The sequence below is a fragment of the Penicillium longicatenatum genome, assembly GCF_028827895.1.
Source record: "Penicillium longicatenatum strain IBT 33135 chromosome Unknown contig_4_segment0_segment0, whole genome shotgun sequence".
In the NCBI taxonomy this organism is placed as follows: Eukaryota; Fungi; Ascomycota; class Eurotiomycetes; order Eurotiales; family Aspergillaceae; genus Penicillium; species Penicillium longicatenatum.
This window is the reverse complement of record NW_026643122.1, coordinates 2,077,950-2,094,745: the sequence shown is the minus strand read 5'-3', so window position 1 is coordinate 2,094,745 and position 16,796 is coordinate 2,077,950. Positions and strand designations below refer to the sequence as shown.

Genomic DNA, 16,796 nt, shown 5'->3' with positions numbered 1-16,796 from the left:
CTGCGATAATCTGCAACAGTATCTTTGCCGAGCTGGCCGATACCATGGGTTTATTATAAATTGCGTGTCGTGGTCGGATATCCAGCAATATGCAGAGGCACATTTTCTCCCATCATGAACGAACCCGCTGTAGTCGAAACGCGTGGAACGAGTGAAAAGAGCCCAGTATCGGAGAAATGCCCCCAAACGTCTACCTCTACTTCGATTTCCCCAGATGCAACTTCCCCAAATGCAATTTCCGATGCCCAAAAAGCAACAGACGATCTGGACAATGGTCGAGGTTACTCTCGCCTCTCCATGGTCATGATGGTAGTCTTCAGTGGCCTCGCAATTGGCTCAGACGGTTTCAATTCCTCCATCATTGGAAATCTTGAATTGATCATGGCAGTTATCTATCCAAACTCGCTGACCACCGCAGTAGCCTCTCGGCTATCCAATGCATTTATGGTCGGCATGATTATCGGCATGCTCTCATTTGGTTACATCTCCGATAAACTGGGCCGCAAGACTGGTGCAGCTTTGACAACTTCGATCTTAGTTCTTGGAATTGCACTGAGTGCCGGCGCTAGCGGACTAAATGAGAGTGGCATGTTTTGGATGCTGATCATTGCTCGAGGTATTGCTGGGGTTGGAGCAGGCGGGTGAGTGCTCATTGCGGTCTCTCTTATTGATTCCCAGGGCCATTAATAGAATTTAATTAGAGAGTACCCCGTTGCAGGAGCAGGCGCTGCTGAAGCTACAGATGAAGCCCCGGGAATTCGCAAACGAAGAGGCTTCATTTTTGCCATGATCGGTGACCTGTCAGCCTCTCTTGGCTTTGCCTTCGGTTCTTTGGTGCCCCTCATTCTCCTCTTGTGTTTCCATCAAGAAGTACGGCATTATGAGGCTGTATGGCGGGTCTCCTTAGCCATGGGGGCCATTGCTCCTCTTTCGATCTTCTGGTTTCGCTATCGTATGGTTGTTAGCTCTGCATATCGCAAGAGCTCTATGAAAAGGCAGAGAATACCCTACTGGCTTGCGATCAAGAAGTATTGGCGCCCGCTGCTAGGTGTTTGCGGTTCGTGGTTCATGTAAGCACCCAAAGACCGGGTATCAAGACATATCTTTGGAGCTAATCATAGCGACTGTATCAAGTTACAACTACATCTCCTACCCATTCGGCCTTTTTGCATCAACAATCGTCGATAGGGTCAATCCGTCCTCGTCTCTGGCTCTCACAATGGCATGGGGTACTTTGATCAATTGTTTCTATATCCCAGGTGCATTCATTGGTGGTTTCCTCTCAGACCGTATTGGCCGCCGGCGTACCATGGCCCTAGGGTTCACTCTCCAGGCTATCCTTGGTTTCATCCTCGGAGGAGCGTTGGGCCCAATTGAGACTAAGTTGCCGCTGTTCATCGTGCTTTATGGTATATTCCTCACCCTTGGAGAAGTTGGTCCAGGGTCTACAATTGTTCTTACTGCGAGTGAATGCTTCCCCACAGCAGTTCGCGGCCACGCAGTCGGACTAGCAGCTGCTTGGAGCAAAGCAGGGGCGGCAATCGGAACACAAGTATTCAAGCCCATTATGGCTAGTTGGGGCGATGACGAGCTTCGTGGCACCCAGGCCGTCTTTCTCATTGGATCCGGGTTCGCCGTTCTGGGTGCTCTCCTGGCGTGGTTTGTGCTCCAAGACAGCAATAAGATTTTAGATCATGGCGACCAGGAGTGGAAGAATTACTTAGTCGCTCATGGCTACACAAATATCGAATGGGGGACTGAAGAGCAGCATGTCGTACCAGACGAAAAACAGGTTGATTAGGGACTTCAATGGAAGCAAGGATTGAAAGACGGTCGATGTGACCTTGAAAAGTCAAGGGGCTCGGAGCAGCCATCCGGCCAAACTGGTTACATCTAGCTTAAAGGTTTATCTAAATGGGCTAGCTCGATTATATGTTGCTCTCATATTTCCATGATCCCATGATATCCGGCTTTGTGTCTTGATTTGCTTGCAGTGTAATCTCAAATGGTGCGAAATAGTATATTCCTATTCAAGCCTTCCTAGTGGGCGAAAGAGTGTGTAGTACTTGGATAATGGTACTACTTTTGAACTATCGAAGATCTCATCCACCTGCTCGTAAGCACCTAGATGTAGAATGGAGCGATTTTGAGGAAATATCTTGCCAGTCATGATCTCTGGCCGAGATCTAAGATGTAATTGGAGGCGGGTTATTGGACCGGAGCAGGCATATTGACCTTCTGACCCTATGACCCTCTGAACAGGTCTGGTTAGTCCACTAGTATATTCACAGTTCACCTCATCACCCCCGGTCTTTGGAGGATAGATGGGCCCTTTGTGGGGGTACTGTCTGGTATCGTGCCACAACGCTAATGGGAGGCTACAAATACAAGAGTCTTAAATTCAACGATGCATATTTTAGAGGTTGTTCACGGGCGCATACGAGCTCAATTCCTGTAGGCCTATTTCGTATGGTCCCTAAAAAACAGAATAGCACGGGTATCTAGTGTAGAAATTTCTTGGCCCCTGCCCTTGCGAAATTCAACCAATGAACGGAGTAGCGACGGACCCACCCATGCGTCTTGGCGATTAATATAGCCAGTCACAAACGATCCTCCTGTTTAGCTCCGACAATAGCGAGAAGTAGCTCAGCCGTATTCAGGGAATCAGGGTCCGGGAAGGGATTAAGGGGTCGCACAACCCCACATGGAAACCACCCGCAGCAGAGCCTCGTTGATGGAGTCCGTTTAAAACCCATCAGCCCCCATTGGTTTGCGCTCATACTTCCTTCTTTTTTTATTTTTTTTTTTTTTTTTTTTTTTTTTTTTCTGGTTGGTTATCCAACCCACATTTATCCAATGCTTGGGAATACGTGGAAAACAGCGTCGGTTATCACTCTTTTGGCCGGCGCGGCCTCTGCCATTGATCTCGATATCAAGGATGAGCGTGAGTTTGCCTTATCTGCTACAGCCCCTCGACCCCGGGGAACCCCCTAACAAGATATCAGAGTCCATTAAGAGCGCAGCTCACACCGCCGCGTATGGCGCCATGTCATACTATCAAGGCAACCTGACCGGTCACATCCCCGGCGCGTTCCCTTCCAAGTGGTGGGAAGGTAGCGTCCTGTTCGATACGATGATCCACTACTGGTATCTAACCGGCGACGACTCCAACAACCCGGCCGTCATTCAGGGAATGAACTGGCAAAGCGGCGACAACAATGACTACTTCACTGCAAACTATAGCTCGTATATGGGTAACGATGAACAATCGTCTTGGGGACTTGCTGTCATGACCGCTGCGGAGTTTGGCTTCCCGCAATCGTCTTCGGAAGTTTCGTGGGCAACCAAGGCAGCCGCCGTGTTCAATTCGCAGGTGGGCCGCTGGGATGATACCACCTGTGGCGGTGGGCTACGGTGGCAGATCTATACCTACCAGCCCGGCTATGGTATCAAGGACGCTATGTCCAACGGTGAATTCTTTGAGTTGGCTGCTCGCCTGGCCCGGTACACGGGTAACACAACGTACTCCGACTGGGCTGAGAAAATCTGGAGCTGGAGTTCTTCTGTCCCACTCTTGAACAATGAGACCTGGATTATCACAGACTCTACGAATACCGAGCACCAATGCGGGACTAGTGATAAGGCCCAGTGGTCTTTAAACTATAGTCCATACGTCACCGGCGCAGCTTTTATGTACAACCTGGTAAGAGGACACAGGTTCTTCCCTGGATCATACGATCGCTGACACCCCCTAGACCAACGGAGACTCGAAGTGGAAATCTGGCGTAGATGGCCTCCTGAACACCAGTTTCACCGCTTTCTTCCCTGCAAAATATGGTGGAGATATCATGTCAGAATATGAATGTGAACCGCGGGAGCTTTGCAACAATAACGAAATTCTCTTCAAGGGAATTTTTATGCGTGATCTCGCCTTGGTTTCTACCGTCGCCCCGTACACAATGAATGACATCCTGCCACGTCTGCAGGGCTCTGCTTCGGCAGCCGCGGAGGCTTGCACCGGCGAATCAAATAACACTTGTGGGATGCGATGGTACGTCAAGGAATACGATGGCGAGAAGGGGATGGAACAGCAGCTCAGCGCAGCTAGTGTGTTCGCGGCAAATCTAGTTGCTTTTGGTAAAAATAACTTGGCCACTCAGTCTGCAAGTGCGAATGCCACGTCCACCAACCCGAACACGACGGAGACGGGAGCCACTGGAACTCACACTGCTTCGAGTGCTTCGGGCACTTTGGCCAATAGCGCTAGTGTGCTTGTGGGTGGACCGTTAGCGATTTCTGCGACCGTGTTGGCTGGCATTATGGCCCTTTTCTAAGCCAATACTTGACCATTCTTTTCTTTGGTGCCACATTACTTGCAAAATACTTCATATAGACACCCTACTTCGTGAAAATTTGAGGATTCTTGAACGTGTCGACAATGAGAGCATCGTAGTTGGTTGTAGGCCAAAGTTCCGACCATCAAGCCATGTGGTAACCTTGCAGCCAAGAGCTAGCCACATTTGGTAGGTCGAAGCATCCACATCCACTGCGTCCAGATGGAGCTCAAAGTGGATACGAAAGAGAGGCCAAAGGGAGGCTAATATGTACTTACCCCAACCCTCTCCACACTCTCCCCGGGGTTGCCGTGGGCCTCTGAAAGCACGGGGAAATTTGTTGGGGAATCGATGGAACGAATCGCAATGTCGTGTGTTCAGAAATGTCCAATTGATTTTCCTTTCATTTTTCCCTTTTTTTAAACAAAATCATATTTTTTCTTCCCCCCACTTTCTTATAGGAGAAATGGTTTGCTTCCAGATAGAGTTTTATCTCAGGTTGATAATACGTATCTATAATCCGCCAAGGGACCCCTTGCAACGATAAGGAAAGCTTCTAGAAACGGCCGATCCGCGCGGACCTGCATGCGCGGTCTCCCACAGAATTGACTTTGGGCTTAGTGCCCGGTGAGTTTCTCCCCCGATTGCCCGAGTTTCAGGCGTTTCTAGCCGAATCTCGGTCCGTATCGGTGAGTGACAATCTTTACATAGGGCGATTTGGTGAAGGAACAGATAAGTAGGGCCCACATATCCACCATGACCCATTTGAGATAGGAACAGACACCTATTCGGACAGCTCATCCGATGGCAATGTATCGATGGCAACCTATTTACGACCTACCACACGTCTCGAAGGACCTGTAAATGTATCCTGACATGAGAAAAAGAAGGTCGACTCCAAGGGTTGCCCGTGAATCAATAGCCAATGAAAGGAGAGAATGATATAAGCTCTGGAGCGAGCCAAGCCCCACGGACCGCGCCCAAACACTTAATTCCCCTGCAAGCCAGTGATTGGTTTAGATCACCGTGGTCGGCGTGCCGAGCCAATCACACCGTCCCGCCCGTTATCAGCTTCCACTGATTTTATTACTCCAAATCTATTACGTGAAGCATACACTCCCCCGCGTCGATCCAAACGTGGAGTACATTTCGGAAAGTCATCGAGTGTCGTCATGTCAGCCCTTATTATGAGACTCTGATCTTTTCTTTTTCCCTTTCTTTCTCTTTCTCATCCCTTTGTATATCCCTTGCCAAAATGGATGATCCTCCACTCAAAGATTATGCCCCTCATGGTGATGATGATGCCCAGTTGGCCCAGATGGGTCACAAGTCGGAGTTGAAACGTCAATTCTCCTTGTTGTATGTTGCTCGATGCGCCATCCGAAGCGAGGGCTAACTCAATTATCCACAGGTCGATGTTGGGTCTTGCCTTTGCGATTTTGAATGTACGTCCTGAGGTGAAGCATATTTCACGAATACAAACTAACCAGTCGATTAGTCGTGGACTGCTTTGTCTGCCAGTCTTTCGCTCAGTCTGCCGTCTGGTGGCAGTACTAGCGTCGTCTGGGGTAATGCGCCTCTCCCGGTTTTTCTCAATACTTGCTGACAGCGCTAGGGTTGGTTACCGCCGGTATTTGTAATCTGTGCATGTCCGCCTCACTCGCCGAATTCCTTTCCGCCTATCCCACGTGAGATACTCCCTGACCCCGTTGGATACGCTCGGACTAATGAGAGCAGTGCTGGAGGTCAATACCATTGGGTGGCCGTTATTTCCTGGCAAAGATGGATGCCCATCTTGTCATGGATCACCGGCTGGGTAAACTGTGCTGGCTGGGTCGCGCTAGTTGCTACCGGTGGTCTGCTGGGTAGTCAGCTGGTTATTGGCGTGATTTCTCTGATGCACCCGGTATGTACACCATGTGTTTGAAGGACCAGCGGCTGACCCTTGTCATAGAGTTACGAATCTGAGCGGTGGCACCAATTCCTGATCTATGTCGGTTACAACATTGCGGGATTTCTTATTAATGCCTTTGGCAACAGCATTTTGCCTTATTTCAACAAGGCTGCCTGTAAGTCAGCATTCGATCGACTAGCTCTATGGTACTAACTCCTTTCAAGTTACCTGGTCGCTTACTGGTTTCACCGTTATTTGCATCACGGTCCTTGCCTGTGCATCGCCAGACTTCAACACTGGAGACTTTGTTTTCCGCGAATTCCTTAATACGACCGGATGTATGTGAGCTCCTCCGGAGTATTTAGATTTGTTTGCTGACATTTATTTCAGGGCCCGATGGTGTTGCCTGGCTCCTTGGAGTATGTTTCTCGAATTCAATTTCAAGTATTTGTTGTTTGTCTAACATTCCGACAGCTTCTTCAAGGAGGACTCGGTGTCACTGGATTTGTGAGTAATCACCCTCGTTAATCTGTTGTTAAACATGCTAATCATGAAAATAGGATGGTGTTGCGCACATGATCGAAGGTAACATCAGGTCGATATCGTCACCAAGGATGAGACTAACGATTCGCAGAAATTCCCAATCCCTCAGTTGAGGGACCGAAGATCATGATCGCATGCGTTGGTATTGGTACAGTGACTGGTACCATTTTCCTTGTCGTTCTACTCTTCGTGGCTGGCAGTATCACGGAGATCATCGAATCTTCTGCAGGCCCGCTTTTGGCCATTCTGTACCATGCAACTGCCAACAAAGCCGGCGCCATTTGCCTATTGATGTAGGCCACTACCTTTTGCACATCATCTTCCAGGGCCAAAGAGCTTACGATCTTTCTAGTTTCCCTCTTGTCTGCATGTTGTTCGCCACTACTGCGATCATGACTACTAGCAGTCGTATGTGTTATGCATTTGCCCGGTATGTTCTCTCACGGTCTGTTCAAATGACTCCTGCTAATTGTTTCCAGCGATGGTGGCTTGCCTGCATCACCCTTCTTCTCCAAGGTCCACCCTGGACTGAAGGTTCCTCTGAATACCCTCTACCTCAACCTCGCCCTGGTCATCATCTTCGGCCTGATCTTCCTCGGCTCTTCCAGCGCCTTCAATGCTATTGTTTCGGCCTCAGTGGTTCTTTTGGATCTCGCCTACGGCATTCCGATCGCTATCAACTGTATTCGAGGACGCAACACACTCCCTGAGAGATCCTTCGTCCTACCCAATGTCCTCGGCTGGGTATTGAATATTGTAAGGATCCAGATTTGACTCTTTCCTTTTCCTTACGAGCAAACACTGACTGAAGAATTTGACAGATCTCGCTGGTCTACATTTCCCTCACCACTGTCCTCTTCCTCTTCCCTCCGGAACTACCTGCCACTGGCAGCAATATGAGTATGTCTAGATTCCATTATTTGAAAACAACGATGACTAACTAGTCAATAGACTACTGTGTCGCTGCCTTCGGTATTGTTTTTGTTATTTCTTCGATCACCTGGATCATAGACGGTCGCAAGAATTTTGTTGGTCCCCGGATCGAGGTAGAAATCCTCTCTGGAGAAGTTGGCGATCACCCGCAACAACCGATTCCAATGGTGGAACAGAAAAAATAAGCTGTGGTCGGCGAGGCTTGACTGCGTATGATTAGTATAGTATACCTTAGCAATGTATTATTCTCGAATCAACGGTACACATGTGTAGACAACGGCACGTGACAAAACGTGGCCAATTACGTCACGAGATATATGCCTGAATGCCTGAATTTCCCAACAATCCACGGCGGATTTCCACGTTGAGACGGTGAGCCGATTTGACCGTCAACCTTATACGACACCTTGCGATCAAAATACTGGGATCGTCCTTGTCTCGGTCCCTGGGTTTTCATAGGTGCATCGATCAAGACCGACCGCATCACACTTCCCCGCCATTGGACAACATTTTCCCAAAACTGAGCATCAGACAACAACCCACCAACATGTTGTCCGTCTCATTACCCTCCCTAAGATCATTCCTACCGTTCTCCAAGGAAAAGAAGGTAATAGATATACCACCTGTAAAGACGCACGATATCGAAGCGCCAGAGAAGCCGGCACGGGCATTGAAGTACCTGTTGAAACTCAATCATGCAAATTATGCTATTCTATACAATCACCGAAAATTCCATAATCACGCACCCCATGTTCGTGACCCATCTCGACAATCCATACTACTTTGGATCCGGCTAAATTTTTCTCTAGCTTCTTAGCGGGGCGTTCCTGCAGGGCGCTGACGCAGATGACCTCACCCGGGTCTATGAGACAGAGTCCAAGATATTGGAGGCATGGGAAGACTCACCCGCAGAGGTGACAGATGAGGATTGGAGAAGCCACCTAGGATGTCGAGAGTATGTATACTACAGACTGACCAACCCCTCTTCGATCCGCGAAGTTTGCCTCAAGACTCGATAACTAACGGGGTTGAGCAGATATCAAAAAGCCTTCGTGGACTATTACGAAGATGAACTCGTTCGACTTAACTACGATTGGAAAGAAGTCGTTGACCAATATCTGTTCTCTGGCAACAATCCACTATTCAGTTCGATCATCGCAGACTGTATGTCTACTTCATCACTAATCTTCAACCGGACGTTCAAATACTTACATACGCATAGTGGGCCACCCTCTCATTCATCTCGCCTACGCATATGAGATCAATAGCCGTGAAGTTGCCATCGAAGCACTTGGTTTGGCCTCAGTCTGCTACAGTAGCATACATAAGTACATAGACGACCCAGTCTACTCACAAACCGAACCATCATACCAAACAACATACCTGTTCGAAATTCTCGAAAGAGTCCGAAGTGACAAACAATTCGACGACCTCCCCAGTACCCCAGACCACCACAACCTTCTCGACACCCATGAGGCATCAGTACTAAACCACTGGAATGCCTGGAAAATCGAGAACCCTGTGGAACAATTCCGCGAGAGTCAAGAACTCGCCGCTGCGCTTTTCAGCGCAACTCACGGAAGCCAGAAGTACGACTTCTTTCTTGTGCATATAGTAACCACCAGCCATGCAGTCCGCGTCTTGTTGCCATTGATTCCGGCCAAATTCCAGATCCCACTTCTTCGGCAGTGGTGGTTGATGACGCTCACCAATTTTATTGGGCAGCACCGGCCGGAGATTCATATGGACCGAGTGCACGGGTATGACCTTCAAGGGCGAGACTGGAAGTGGGCCACGAATCAGGCAGTCAAAGGTGAAAACTCGACGGACGTGCATTACGTGAAAGCCATTCGATCGTTGGCACAGATGGCCATCACTTGGGAAGATCAGGACAGTTTCTATTTGAAGGCGGCTGTTCGGTTCGCAGATGAGTTTGATGGGTGGGGGTTTGTCTAATTCTCCTCTAGAAATCTTTGATTGAATAACTAGTCCTTTTTAATAATCCATTGTGTCCTTGGAACCTTCTTCTTTCCTTTTTTTTTTCTTTTTTCCGCGGGGGTTTATATCACCACCTAAGACGGGTCATAAACCGGCACAGATGTCTTCAAAGGTAGAGCAGCTCTAACATAGCAAACCTAACAACCTTGGAGCAAGATGGCTTCATGTGCGCTGTTTGGGGACTACAAAGGTCGGATATCAAAAGAAAAAGTAAAAATATTTTTCTTGAGCCTACATAGGTACCTTGAAAATTTGGAGAAATATTTCAGGATAAGTCGATGATGGCAAGCAAAGGGGGCACATGTAAACGAGAGAGAATATCAGTACGAAATGAGCTCTAGGTCACTGGGAACTTGCCATCCGTGAGATAAACAAGCTCTTTTGAAGGCCGCCACGGCCTCACCAATTCCATAATCCCTCTTGGTTCCTCTAGCCAGCAGGCGTGCTGGCCGGGGCTCGGTGGTGCTGAGCGCCAAACGAACTTGCAGCAAAACGCTCTCGATGGAAGTAACGGGAGACCAGCCCGAGTTGGTTAGCAGCTCCATGCACATGGCTCCTCCAGCTGTAACATGGCCGCCTCCGCCGGCTGCGAACTCCAAGAAACGGGGGCGAATCACTCGAACAAACGGCGGATGCATAGGAAACTCACGTGGGAACCGTATCTCAAGGACAACGCTATTGAGTTTCGCTGCCTTGAGATCTTGGGCCAAAGGCAAAGCAGGGTCAAAACTATGCATCTCGACAATCCATTGATATACCGTTGAGATGAGATTAGGGTCAACACACCATCCAAGCTCTGCGGGTGCCTCCTTTTTCTGGACTCTAAGCGTGGTTTGGAGGTGTTTTTGGAGCACCTTCGTAGCAATTGTCGTTGCATGCCGGGGCGGTGCAATGATCGGCAAGCAGCTTGCCTGCAGGGTTCCTGGTACAAAGTCGGTCTCGAGGGTTGTATGAGCGGGAGGTGTGGCCAGTTGAAAATTCTTTCCAGATGAATTTTCGACTGTGGTCTCGGTTTCAAGGGTGATCCCAGCTTCAACTATGATTCCAGTGATGCTATCCTCGGTCCCAGATTCGGATATCAGTAGGTTGAGATCATCCGTTGCTGTTGAGACACTAGCACAATCCTCACTGTTTGCATCAAAAACCTTGTTATCTGACGACTCAGACCCGGGGGACTCTTCCCGAATTAGAGTTGGTGATTTTAGCGATGGCACTGGAGACGAGATTCCAAACATCTGACGTCGTATACTGCTGACTGCAGAAAGAGGTATCGTGACATGACTGTTGCCTGACCCAAATACTGGGTATTTGGGATCCTGGCTAAAGAACGGCATGGATTTGGATCTCTGAACGGCCGGCAGTCGAGGATTCGCAAGCCCGCGGTGTCCCACGAAAAGGTATCTTGTTTGGATCCAGTCCAGATGGTCGACAACAAAGTGCGGGACTTGAGAGACAAATTCTTTTGGGCTGTTGACGATCTCGTTCAGGGACACTACAGTCGTCATGTTCAGTATGCTCTGAGGCCAGTTGTAAGCAACTATATCCCCAGCTCCCCGTTGACTAGCAAGAGAAGAACTATAACCCGCTGACGTGGAAAAATGGCTTGAAAAGTACACTCCATTCCCGCATGCTCTGCCATTACTGACTCTCTCGAAATTGAGCCCTTTTCGCAAGATACTGTGCCAATTAAAGACGGGGCTACCATGCCATGCAAATAACGTCGGGTGTTCTGGGTTTTGGACCATTGATACCGACTTGACGGCGTTGATAAAACGCTGTTCTTTATCAGGGGCACCTTGAACAAGTCGAAATTGCATGTAACATGGCATTCCACTGACCAGATGGTTTGCATCGCTGTGGTCTTGCAGAATACATGATCGGTTAGAAGCAATGATCCACCGTAGCATGTCAAGTGCGGCGGGAGTTATCCGCCCACGCCAAGATGAGATAACTTTTTCAGAATCCGAGGGTCCGAGCCATTGCGCCATCAATTCAATGCTTGGTAGTGTATCCAGTATTCTCAGCATGGTTTTTTGCTTTTTTTGAGGTTTCATGTCATCGAAATTCTGATCATAACACACAAAATTTACCTGCTGGGCATCATGCACAGTATTGCTGAGTGAAAGATTCGATCTTGTTTCGATAGGCTCTAGAATTGTAAAAGACGCAAGATCCTCATCAACATCTTTCACTTGACAGTGCCAACTGGTCGTCAGGGAGTGCATATCAGGGATGATCTGGATCCAGTCGCCCGCTGTGATTCCACGTGCTTGGCAAATCATAGTCATTGAGGATTTGATCAAGTGGCCAGTATGGTAGTTGGAAGACTCAGAGGTTCCAGCTGGCTTTTTTTCCTTGGTCACTTTATCCTCGTCAGGGACCAGAATCCCTAAGCCAGTTGGAAAATCATCGAGGAGACCCTCCTTTGCTCGGGCGTATGCCAAAGACACAAGTAGGTCGACGACAAAGGGCTGTGTCCGAATATCGTATTCCACACTGGGGCCCATTCCGAAGGTCATGTATTGATAGAGACACAATCCATTGGAGCAGACATATGGCTTCAGGGCCTCGAAACTATCGAAGGTCTTGCAATGGCATACAAGACAAAACTCTGTGCACTTGACAAAGTGGCGAAGCGTGAATTGCATAGCAACGAGAGGAAACGAAGTTTTAGTTGTGTCTAAGCCAGCTTCCATGTAATGATCTGAGGCTAGGCTACTTGGAGGAGGCGAAACCCAGGTGTCTTGAACGTAAAATTTGGGGTCGCCTGCATCTTCCCCGCTAATGACCTTTCCTTGACTGGCGTGAAAGAGAAATTCGGCGCCTGTCCATGAAAGGCAAAACTTCTTGCGATAGGTCATAATTCCTAGAAGTCGTTCATTCAGAAGTTTGTTGAGTGATGACCCAATAAACATCGGTCTGAGACTTGTCTTTGGCCCCGTCTCAGAGGGCTTGGAAGAATCCCCTTCAGTTGTAAATGACGTGGGGGCTTGAAAAGAAAGGAGGGCAGCCTTGAAAGATGATGGTTTGTAAGAGTCGCAAAGTCCGATGCGCATTTGAGGACAAGGGGCCGCGGATTCGTTCATTTCGAGAATGCCTTGCAGATCCTGATATACGTTTGAGTACCGGATCAAGAGCACCAGGTATTCCGAGGGCTGCACAGTCCATGCTTGCATGGCTTCTTTTGAGATATCCAGCTTGGAGATGCGGCGAGCGATGGACAAAATGACCGGTCCCGTCTTGCTTCCCAAATATCCAACCTTGAACCCCGCTGCCTTGGCAAGACGAAGGTCCTGCCGAAGCTTCTGGGGGAGTGTCGGTCCCTGTCGGGGAGTTAGATGGAAGTTTGCTTCATCGTCAGAAAAGTCCTCATAGTCATCCATCGCTCCGTCACTGTCATCAGAATTATGTTCATGGTTTCGTTCCCCTGAAGAGTGGGGGTTTGGTTCGCGAAGTACATTATGGACGATACGATCGACGGTAGTCAAGGCGTCGTGAAGGGAGACGCCGGTGAAGATGCCCTTATTCTGTGCCTTTTCCAAGGCGATTGTAACCTGTGGAGTGACATTGTCGGTTGATGCGAAGACCACGAAGCTGTGATCTGTGGGGTAGTCGGAAGGGTCTGAGGCTCAAGTCAGTGTGGGTCCGAGGGGACGGGACTGTGATCCACTCACCAGATACCACAACTTGGAATTCAAGAGCAGTTCCTGAACTGGGGTCATGGAAATTAAAAGAGATGGAGTCATCGTAGTCTCCGGGCTTAACCTTGCGCAGGTGCAAATATTGCTGTGGGGTGGAGGCATCCCGCAAATCCAGGCGGAATTCTTTGGTCGGCATGGTGAAGGTGGTTGAAACAAGTTACGCCCGGGGGAAAGTGGAAAGTGATAACAGTGATGGGTTATCGATGCAGCATAAAAAGACAGAGATGATGGAGGATAGAAAGAGACGAAGAGGGAGAAGAAGTGAGTGAAGCGATTGCTTTAGAGCTTCCCAACTAGGAAACAAGGCAAGTAACTCTGCATTTTGTATCCTCGCTATTGTTCTCTTAGTGCTGAGCTTGATTTTTATTACTAAACGGTCCTTCCAGTCTAAATGTCAACACCTATTCTAGCTGCTTATAGCTTGACGCGCACTCCTGACATGATTAAGATCCGGGATGATGCTGATCGGCAGTTTAAGCTTCGTGACACCTTATCTAAGCAATTCAAGATATCTTTATGAATCGGGCTAATGCGTGCATTATTTGAGACATACCTCCTTGAGGATCTTCCAAGAATTCGTGTCGTTCCAGATTCCAAAGTCCACGCCATCTGTCTTGGCAGATCTGATTCTACGCGGGACAGGTCAACAATGCATCTACAAGATGATCGGCCAAGTAGGCACGTCATTTCGCCATATGGTCTTCTCCCGATCAGCAGGATGTTTTAGCCTGTTGCGTACTCCAGAACTTGGCTTTCTCCACTCGCGTGGTCGACCTGCCCTGGAACCTCAATCCTGGAATTCCACATCCCCTTCACAATGTATGTACAACGTATGGATATACGTCAGCCAGGAATGTTAGCCGGCACAGCCCAGGAAGGGTCCCAATCATGAGCAACACGACTATCTCATGCATATAAAGGCGTATTCCAGCACGTCAATCAGACGGACCGGCGAATATTTTGAAATTGGCTATGGCCATACTTCCGCAAGCAACTTCAAAGACCAACCCACCTCAGATTTATTGAGCATCATTCTGGAATCGAGTGAGTTTGAATGTCCCTGTGAATCCGAAACGCTTCAAAAATCGCGCCAACGACTGAAGGTCGGCTGGGCTAACAGTTACGCGCGGTAGAAACATACACCAATATGGCGCCCACCCTCCCAAAAACAGAGGATCGCCGCAAATCTCACCTCCATGAATTCCTCATGGAAGATATCCGCGAAGATCTGCTCCTTGAATGCGAACTCTTGATCCTCTCCTTCGCAACAGGAATTCAAGATGCTGCCGCCTGGCCCGACTACTCCTGCTTTGCCTCCAACCAAACAGGCAACACACTCTTCCTCGCGATCGGCGTCGCAGGTTTGACCCGAAACGCATATAGCTTCCCCAATATAGGTGTCAGCCTGAGTCTTTTTGTGGCGGGCGGGTTTATCATGGGCCAGCTCGGGAACTATGTCGGCGTGCGGCGGCGGCTCTGGCTGTTGATCAGCAATTTCATCCAGACGCTGTTTGTTTTCTGTGCACTTATTATCCAGTATCGATGGCCTGTCAAGCGAGATGGACCTGCCGCAATGGCTGTGATTGCGTTGTTGGCATTTTCCTCGGGTGCGCAGGTCGCTATGAGTCGTTCGTTGAAGATTACGGAGATCACAACGGCTATGGCGACTGCTGCATTTATAGATCTGGTGGTGGATCCAAATTTGGGCAAATTAAAGAACCGGCTCCGCAACCGGCGGGTCATGTTCATCATCATGTTGGTCGCGGGCTGTTTTGTTGGGGCTTTCGCTCAACGCGAGATTAATTCGAGATTTCCCCTTTTACTGTGCGCTCTTGGGAAGGCTCTTGTGAGTATAGCGGTGTTGTTTAACAGGCCCATTGAGCGTTCAAGATCGCCTTCCAGCTCGACTGAAATCTTGAAGGTATAAGGTTGACTAGACTTACGACGTTTGCACATGTTGCTAGAATAGACTGTAATAAATGCGCAATATAAACCTAGTTGATTGTTGAAATTGATCCATTCAGTGTAGAAGCAGGCTAACCATAGATTTTCTCGCAAGATGAGATCACTGACGAAAAGAATATCACAGGCCTTCTTCCTTGAGAGCCTTGATTGTTGACTCTCTAGCTTGAACAGCCGCTGCCAAAGCCGCATACTTTGGGAATGTGGCCTCCATATCCCAAATGGTCGAACCCCAGCGATAGAACACATACAAATAAGCATCAGCTGCGGTAAATCGATCACCCACGGCATGAACCCCGGTCAACTTTTCCTCAACAAGATCAAATGCATCTTTGAGCAGTTCCTTGGCCCGGGCTTTGACCTCCTCATGTGTCTTCTCATCGGAACTCGTGGTGAACCGGAATGGACGGAAATACAATCCAAAGCCGGTGGCATGGACCGAGGTAGCTAGCCATGAAAGCCACTCCAAGATCCTGATCGATTCCAGGCTTCCCGGGGCACCGAGGAGGCTCTTCTCCGGTGCGAGATTGGAGATTGCAGTCTGGATAGCGATATTTTCGGTGATGACCGTGTCGTCAATTAAGAGGACGGGGACCTTGGCTTTGGGGTTTAGAGCGCGGAGCTCGTCAGAGGCACTTCGTCCTTCTTGTTTTGTGGTGAAAGCATGGCCTGTTTCATGGAGGAGGATATGCGGGGCCAGTGAACAAGCGCCTGGGGAGTAGTAGAGCTTGATGTTGGACATTTTGTGCTTGGTCGGGATTTTTTATCTCAGGGTCCAAAGGCGCCCCAGGTTTCCAATTGTATTGGGGTTATTGAAAAAATTGGAAAATCGAAGGTGAGGCGCGGGGTTGTCTTACGCTGCGGTGCTAACTTTTAAGGGCCGTTACTTCTTAGTCGACTTACTATTTCAGGTATACTATGGATATGCTGGACGATGATTGGTGAGGATTACAGGATTGCAGGAACCTTCCGCGTTGGATTCATAATCAGCTTAGTGCTGACCATTATATTCGGTTCTCGTACACCCCTCCTCTAATCATGTACTTTTATCTTGAGAGCGGAAATATCGTCTTGGAGATATGCCCTTGAAGACAAATAGTGGATAGACCTGGTATCAAGATAGATATTGTTGGCCATTTCGTAGTAGATAGAGCAGCGATTGAACGACCCTCATGGGTCACGTTACACTACTAGCTGCTGACAGACGGGCTTTCTCATTACTAAAGGAAGCTTTGTAATGGAGCCAAGTTGTAAATGGTCTGTACCATTCATTACCTTCAAATGTCACATACACTTACAGATCAGAACGAGATTGAACACGATGGGTAACCCTCAGAAGTGGTATAATCTAGAATCCAATAACATTTCATGTTTATAGGTGGACAAGGAATTGATTGTGAAGTCTAATTCAGGGGAATCCAATCGCAATTA

General features: G+C 48.6%; 7 protein-coding genes across 7 annotated transcripts; 5 read left to right on the top strand and 2 right to left on the bottom strand.

Moving 5' to 3' along the window:
* Positions 1-114: 114 nt before the first annotated feature.
* On the top strand, positions 115-1,801 carry N7484_007611 (uncharacterized protein; the record flags this gene model as incomplete). Its single annotated transcript, XM_057117998.1, has 3 exons — positions 115-641; positions 702-1,057; positions 1,122-1,801. The coding sequence occupies 3 exons, from the start codon at positions 115-117 to the stop codon at positions 1,799-1,801; spliced, it is 1,563 nt and encodes a 520-aa protein (XP_056971033.1).
* A 1,055-nt stretch (positions 1,802-2,856) lies between these two features.
* Positions 2,857-4,334, top strand: N7484_007610 (glycoside hydrolase family 76 protein; the record flags this gene model as incomplete). Its single annotated transcript, XM_057117997.1, has 3 exons — positions 2,857-2,944; positions 3,006-3,703; positions 3,756-4,334. The coding sequence occupies 3 exons, from the start codon at positions 2,857-2,859 to the stop codon at positions 4,332-4,334; spliced, it is 1,365 nt and encodes a 454-aa protein (XP_056971032.1).
* Positions 4,335-5,589: 1,255 nt separating this feature from the next.
* Positions 5,590-7,889, top strand: N7484_007609 (GABA permease GabA; the record flags this gene model as incomplete). Its single annotated transcript, XM_057117996.1, has 15 exons — positions 5,590-5,693; positions 5,746-5,779; positions 5,833-5,902; positions 5,950-6,022; positions 6,072-6,240; positions 6,289-6,403; positions 6,453-6,566; positions 6,619-6,647; positions 6,703-6,735; positions 6,789-6,813; positions 6,863-7,064; positions 7,124-7,201; positions 7,251-7,527; positions 7,593-7,671; positions 7,723-7,889. The coding sequence occupies 15 exons, from the start codon at positions 5,590-5,592 to the stop codon at positions 7,887-7,889; spliced, it is 1,569 nt and encodes a 522-aa protein (XP_056971031.1).
* Positions 7,890-8,251: 362 nt separating this feature from the next.
* N7484_007608 (questin oxidase family protein) lies at positions 8,252-9,660 on the top strand (the record flags this gene model as incomplete). The annotated part of the gene is made up of 4 exons (XM_057117995.1): positions 8,252-8,455; positions 8,514-8,659; positions 8,741-8,868; positions 8,927-9,660. The coding sequence occupies 4 exons, from the start codon at positions 8,252-8,254 to the stop codon at positions 9,658-9,660; spliced, it is 1,212 nt and encodes a 403-aa protein (XP_056971030.1).
* A 362-nt stretch (positions 9,661-10,022) lies between these two features.
* Positions 10,023-13,539, bottom strand: N7484_007607 (putative ubiquitin conjugating enzyme; the record flags this gene model as incomplete). The annotated part of the gene is made up of 2 exons (XM_057117994.1): positions 10,023-13,324; positions 13,377-13,539. The coding sequence occupies 2 exons, from the start codon at positions 13,537-13,539 to the stop codon at positions 10,023-10,025; spliced, it is 3,465 nt and encodes a 1,154-aa protein (XP_056971029.1).
* A 1,011-nt stretch (positions 13,540-14,550) lies between these two features.
* N7484_007606 (YoaK family protein) lies at positions 14,551-15,330 on the top strand (the record flags this gene model as incomplete). Its single annotated transcript, XM_057117993.1, has 1 exon — positions 14,551-15,330. One exon carries the CDS (start codon positions 14,551-14,553, stop codon positions 15,328-15,330), a length of 780 nt encoding a protein of 259 aa, XP_056971028.1.
* Positions 15,331-15,486: 156 nt separating this feature from the next.
* On the bottom strand, positions 15,487-16,107 carry N7484_007605 (uncharacterized protein; the record flags this gene model as incomplete). Its single annotated transcript, XM_057117992.1, has 1 exon — positions 15,487-16,107. The coding sequence occupies one exon, from the start codon at positions 16,105-16,107 to the stop codon at positions 15,487-15,489; it is 621 nt and encodes a 206-aa protein (XP_056971027.1).
* Between the last annotated feature and the right edge of the window lie 689 nt (positions 16,108-16,796).